Source organism: Helicoverpa armigera, chromosome 19 (assembly GCF_030705265.1).
Source record: "Helicoverpa armigera isolate CAAS_96S chromosome 19, ASM3070526v1, whole genome shotgun sequence".
NCBI lineage: Eukaryota > Metazoa > Arthropoda > Insecta > Lepidoptera > Noctuidae > Helicoverpa > Helicoverpa armigera.
Genome location: NC_087138.1, coordinates 9,613,685 through 9,620,456, shown reverse-complemented (window position 1 = coordinate 9,620,456; position 6,772 = coordinate 9,613,685). Strand labels below are relative to the sequence as shown.

Below are 6,772 nucleotides of genomic sequence, written 5' to 3'. Positions count from 1 at the left end.
TATCACTTAACAGATATATGTCATTCGCTACAGTTGGTATCAATAACAATAATATGCAACTCCGTCGCAAAAATGTGTACTGTTACCGATATTGTTATATGTATTCAATCATATTGAGAAGATTATTCAATTGAAATCTCAAGAAAGAATCTGTTTACATATCCTCAAAGTGACGTAAGGAGAATGTTATTTTATAAACAAGCAAATACATGGGATTCCCCGTTAATAAGACGCAAGCGCATCGTGTTGTATCGGAAGCAGTCTTTGCGCGACTCTCGTTGAGCGCACATCGAGTTGGAAGAATATAAGAAGAGGAATTGGTGATTGATTGATAGTTCAGTTTATCCACAAAATGACATCACCGTACGAGAAGTAAGTTTTTTTTTTGTATCTTTTTGTTTTATAACTCCTTTTTGAACCAGACATTTAACTATAGCGATAACCAGCCGTATGCTTGCTGCTTCAAATACCGCCTAAATGATAAACTGAAAATTCTTCGGTTATAGTTAAAGTTAAACGGTGAAACTCGCCGTAAGTTTTAATAAAAAAATTCAGTAGCATATATTTACTGGAACTTATTGTATTTTATTCACACCGTAACTAATATATTTTCAATTTGAGTTTCGATTAATCCAGGGGAATCAATGAATAAATGTATGATTGGATGACTGCTGGATAGAATATCTAAAATAGAAAATGTTTGCTACCAAAAAGTTATTTTACATTGTGTTATAGTAAGTTCAACTCAGTCTTGCGCGCGGCCTTATGTGTGGGTAACCCTTGTACATATACAGTGACTTTGTGTGCGTGACAAGAGGTACAGTCGGGTACAAATAAATTTATTTAGGGGTTGTATACGGCTATTTAAAGAAAAACAGTTGATACGTAATTTAATGTTTATTTATTTATAATGATTCTGAATCGCTACTTGAAAAATAAATGATGAATTTTCAGATTCGCTACTCTCACCAAGGTCAATTATAAATTTTGACTACATGTCAAAATGTCTATAGTATTCTTCTTTTTCCTTTTGTACATGTCGACAAGTATTACCCAACACCCCTTCACCAATTTGACTTAAACGTTCATTTATGAGTTTCATTATTTCCGTCTTATTTTGGTCGACATTATGCGAAGCAATATAACTTTTAATAATTCCCCACACATTTTGTTTACATTATTATACTAGATTATACGTCTTTTTACATTCTTAGTCCACACTTTTATTTATTGTCCGCATACCCCGAGCTAGAAAATATGTAAGAAGTATTTAACTCATCTTAGATATTTCACCTCATTTATTTCTTAGATACTGTCAATGTCAATTTGAAAAACGTATGAGAAAATAATGAAAAACTGTAAAATGTAATAATAAAAAGCTTTGAATGTTTCATTTTTTGAAACGCTACCTGACTCCTTAAACATTTTCTCCGTGAAGAACTAGACATTTTCGTAAACGACTGTACCCATAACAAAAAGCGATAAGAACACGTCATGCTCGGACGACGTCACTGTCACACGAATGAAAGTTGTATATTTACAAGCCGACGCACACATAGGGCCGCGCGCAAATCTGAGTTGAACTATCTATAACACCGATGGGCCACAAACTACGAACAGCTTCTTATAAATATGTTTTCCAGTAGTTCCTGAGATTAGTAAAATCAATCTATGAACTTTCCAGTGAGGTATTATGTTCTTTTTACTTAATTCATCATCATCATCATCATCTCAGCCATAGGACGTCCACTGCTGAACATAGGCCTCCCCCTTTGATCTCCACAGATACCTGTTGGAAGCGACCTGCATCCAGCGTCTTCCGGCGCTTACTTAATTAATTATTCAAAAACACTCATTCTTAGTCTCAAATGCCCTTATTTTTTTTTGCTTTTGAAAGACTCACGTATATTATCTAATATGCTAATTAATTAATATTCAGACAATGAGTTGGTGCATTGTCTTTTGTATTGCATAACAAGGCATTATGTTTACCAACACACAAGCATCGGTCATCATCAAGTGTAAACAGGATTTCTGAAATACTGATTCGTTTATTTTGAAAACATTTTGTCACTTTTCCGGTAACACTCATACATCTTTCAAGACGTTGTTAAATAGTTCTTTGTAACCACTAACTCCGTTGTCATTTAAAAAACCAGTCTTAACCAGGGATATTGGGTTGCCCCTGTAAACTGAGTTTAGGAGGTCAGATAGGCAGAAGTTCCTTGTAAAACACTGGTACCCAGCGGCATCCGGATAGACTGGAAGCTGACACCAACATAGTTGGGAAAACGCTACGCAGATGAATCATTAATTCTGTTTTGTTTCAGCATCTACCCAAAATCTTACCAGTTTTGTTGCTTACTCACAAAGTGCTGCTTTTGTATACCCTTGAGAACAGGTTGCTTTATACTTGGATATATTAGTTTGGTACGTATACTTTTAAATAATAAGCCATTAACTCCATATTTCTTAAGTACATTTCGAGAGTTGTTAATGGTTGACTTAATTTAAGTTAGTATTTTTGTCTGAAATATGGATCCCTCTGAGGCTAAAAGCGTCCTAAATGCTTTTCCATTATGTAATTTTCTTTATGTCAATGCAATTTTTACATACATTTATGATGACATACTTATAACAATGGGAGCGGTTTATTTTATGACTGTTAGCATCTAGGTCATCGGAAATGATCATGAATATTTTTTCCAGATTCTCAACTTCATAATCACGCTGTTTTTTATTGGAACTTTAGCCTTTTTGGCAGTGTACACGCATGGATTCCGTTACATATACACGAAACAGAATGAAAATGGTGAAAATGTGCCCGATGAAGACTCTATGGATAGTTCCAAGTTAAATTCCACTGTGGCAATCATTGTTTTGGTCGGATGTTTGAATGTTGGTTGGTTTGTGATGAATATTGTACTGCTTGTTGGACTGCACAGGGTACGTATTTTTGTTTTTTTTTTAATGCCTACAATTTAATGTTGCCTGTTTTATTTATGTTTCTAAATGTTAATAGTGTGAATGTAAAAACATAATATTAATACGGATGGATAACATTTGTGATGATAAATCAGCTCAAAGTATAGTTGAAGTGTCCAACCCTCCTGTCAAATCTAGAGTGTAACTATGTATTTTAAATAGTACCGTGAAAATATTAAGCCAAGTAAATACTTGAAAAGTCCTAACGCGTTTATCTAAAATACATGTTTAAACCAGTGTTTGCATGTAAGACAGACCAGTAGTTCCACTTAAGACTCAGTTCATTTAATAAAAGTACCAAAAGCACATTTCTGAACGGTGGCACGAAGCGGTGTGTTCCACATTATCTACGGCCACAATAAATGTACGTTCTATTTGACTTACTTGGCTGGCAAAATGCCAGTTTGTACAAAATTACACATAGGTATTGCCAACTTGTTCCATGATTTTTGGACAGGACTTCCTTTTAAAAATTTGAAAGAAATGCTTTGATCAGTCTTTTGTAGTCCACATTCAGTTTCTTTGTGCTCGTGACTAAGTAACAGTCGTATAGATCGATCGATCCTAAGGTAAAGCAACGCTTGATGCGGCCGGTAAGTGAATGGGGGACCGACTTGTTATGGCGAGTTCCTCCGTGTTTTTTGAGGACTGGAAGCCAACCCCAACATAGTTGAGAAGAGGCTAAGCAGATAATTCAATTTCTTTGTATTGAATGTCAATAAATACCTTTTATTGAACATTTTAAGGAAAATAATCAATCGGGTTTTCGGGATACCTTTAGAATATTCTAAATGACAGACAGGTAGGAGGTACAACTTCTCATATCAAAATCCAAACTTATAAAATGAAATAAATCTCCTATCGATAAACCTAGCTTAGTAAGTTACTAACTTGAACAACATTAGCAAAATGAGTTCAAAGTTTGCAGTTGGCAACATCCCTCGGGCCCCGCACTTTATACGTCCCACATACAGTTAGTTTATACATCCCAAGTCATCTACTGACCTAGGAGATCGCCTATTAGTAGTTACGTCCCTTCCTCGAAGATGTAAATAATGGGGAGTAAACACAGATAATGTTTTGGGTCAAGAAAATATATTTCGGAGTTTGATAGTTTATAAGCTCCTTGGTTGCGAAAATATCCAATTAATTTAATAATAAACTTGCTATTTGAATGCAACTATTTTTGCTCAATTTACCACCTCATTTTTAGGGTTCCGTAACCAAAGGGTTACGGAACCCTAACGCAACGGGACCCTATTGTTTTCGCTCCTCTGTCCGTTCGTTGAAATTTTCACAGATGATGTATTTTTTATGCCGCTATAACAACAAATACTGAAAACTAGAATAAAATAAATATTTTGGGGGGCTCCCATACAACAAACGTGGTTTTTTGTCTGTTTTATAAATAATGGTACGGAACCCGTCGTGCGCGAGTCCGACTCGTACTTGGCCGGTTTTTTTGATTCCAGCAAATGGTGTACCTACTCAAATAATGCCTGTATCGAAATCTTTCACAGTACCAAACATATTATAAATAATCACACCTTCACATTTTCTTTATTCTATCTAAAGCTAAGTTTTCTTAAGCTCATGTTACCATTCTGCTGATTTCAGAAACGCCCTGGTCACATAAAGTTGCATGTGTGCGTGGCGACAATAAGACTTGTACTGTCCATTGCGGGGGTATTAATATATGGAGCCCACACCACTAACTCTATGTTAGTTTGCTGTATGGAAATCGGTAAGAAATTTGTCATTTAATAGTAATTCTAGAAAGACAAGAATTGACTGAGAAATAAATTAACAGAAGATATAACTATGTATAGAAAATATGTCGATGCAAAAAAAGTAAAAAAAAACAGTATGTTTACAAGAAAACTGAAGATTGACGAGAGAGAGAAAGAGACAGAGACAAAAAGTATTCAAGGTACTAAAATCAAAACTTTAAACTTTATCTTAATACTCAATGTAACTTTACATGAAGGTAATGAAGTAGTTTTCATATACCTACGTTGAAATAAGACCCAAACTTTGCACTCCACGGCTCTTCATAACGAGCCAACTTATAATGGTTAACGTTCATTGTTCTATCTCAAACAAGAAATATAAATACGTAATAGTGAGGAAAAGCGGTTGGCTATTTTTAGTGCTTTATCCACCCGAACCCTTCCCACAATATTTCTTCGTATTCACACTAGCGAATTTTCTGTGCAGCTATGCTTTGTACAGGCATTACATCGAATACGAACAATCACAAACAATTGAAAACTACTTAAATTACAACTTAGAATGGCAGAATATTTCTTCTCGGAATGTCACAATACAAATACTATGTGAGTTTTCCTCACGCGAACTAACGCCCAATTTCACCAACAACATAAAATCAGTTTTCTTAAAACAATTGTTTACTATGAATATTCGCTTTCAATTTAAAAAAGTAAACAGTTGCTATAAGAAAAACGGGCGTCTATGTTGTCAGTGAACTTGGGCCTAAATTCTGTGTTTTCCGATGTGTTTCAGCTCTATCAGGATACTTCATTCTCCTATACTACGTGTACGCAGTACAACTGGAACGAGAACAAACCACTTTACGCCAGATCAAACCAGAAATCAGACCAGTATCGCAAATTGTCAGAGATGTCATCTTTAACTATCCTCAAGCTATTGACAAGGTTACGTTAACTAATAAAGATGAACATTCAACCGTCTAAGATTAACTAACGATAGGATTTTTGTGGCATTTGGCTAAAACATCTGATAGTTTAACTATGGTTCCAAGAAATCATGAGTGAAAAGTATAAAATAAAATGCTAATGTAATTAATTAGAGGTAGGTATAGAGGGATAGAACTGTTTTAATGTATTATTGTTTTGAATGTAAATTGTATGTGAAGTAGTCTAATGCGACATTTTTTTTTCCTTTATTTATTGTATTGCACTTGAAGTAAAAATAGGTTTTGAACTTGGAAATAACTGTGTAGACAAGTGCGGGGAATAAGTGTTTTTTTTGTATTTGGTGTAATTAATAGAAATATTTGTAAATACATTTATTTTCTCAAACAATTACATAATTGGTAAGATTTATTACTTTTATTTATTTTTCTAACAAAACGATAAGCTCCTGATAGGCTATCAGTAGTAAGTGAAAATGGCCATAACATAACATGGAGTTAATAATTTCGTACAATTATTTGGCTGGGGTATAAAACATCGACACTGTTTTAACACTAAAACTTGAAACGCAAATCATTCTAGCTCTAAGTGCTACTAACGGTAACGTATTCCCCGAACGGTTGCAACTATGGCCTACAAAAGTGCATGCACAAGAGAATGCCTTGAACCGGATGAAACCAGATGAAACCGCCTCGAAGGAGGCAACAAAACTGATTTAACTTTTGCCGTAATAGTTTCTGCGGCAGGCTCAGGTCACCGATACGTGTATTTTGAGGAACGAGAATACTGCGATAAACAGGAAATTTATAATTTTATTTATAAAAGTAATTTTAATATCTCCAAAATATTACAAGAATTCAAAATGAAATTGTTTTATTTTCCTAAACATTGAGACTCGTCATTAGAAATTGTAAATAGGTTAATTGAAATTTATAAAAGGTGCGCGACAAACACTCGAAACGGTATAAATAGCATAAAACTAGGTTTTAAACAAGCTGACAAGCTGAAATTATAATTTAGTTCGTTATTATTACCAAGTTGTAAAAATTATAGTAAGAAAGTGTGAATACAAGCAGGGACGAAACGCTTTACACTAAACGAGTTATTTTTCT

The 6,772-nt window shown here is 34.4% G+C and overlaps 1 protein-coding gene across 1 annotated transcript; it reads left to right on the top strand.

The window, feature by feature from the left end:
* Positions 1 to 240: 240 nt before the first annotated feature.
* On the top strand, positions 241 to 6,067 carry LOC110381535 (uncharacterized). Its single transcript, XM_049841688.2, has 5 exons — positions 241 to 372; positions 2,331 to 2,430; positions 2,710 to 2,946; positions 4,603 to 4,729; positions 5,509 to 6,067. The coding sequence occupies exons 1-5, from the start codon at positions 353 to 355 to the stop codon at positions 5,697 to 5,699; spliced, it is 675 nt and encodes a 224-aa protein (XP_049697645.1). The 5' UTR covers positions 241 to 352; the 3' UTR covers positions 5,700 to 6,067.
* Positions 6,068 to 6,772: the final 705 nt, after the last annotated feature.

Bases quoted from the DNA above. Each gene is read 5' to 3' on its own strand.
- LOC110381535 (XM_049841688.2), top strand. From the start codon at position 353: ATGACATCACCGTACGAGAA. The intron at 2,431-2,709 runs GTACGTATACTT...TATTTTTTCCAG, and splicing joins TACTTGGATATATTAGTTTG to ATTCTCAACTTCATAATCAC. The intron at 2,947-4,602 runs GTACGTATTTTT...TGCTGATTTCAG, and splicing joins TGCTTGTTGGACTGCACAGG to AAACGCCCTGGTCACATAAA.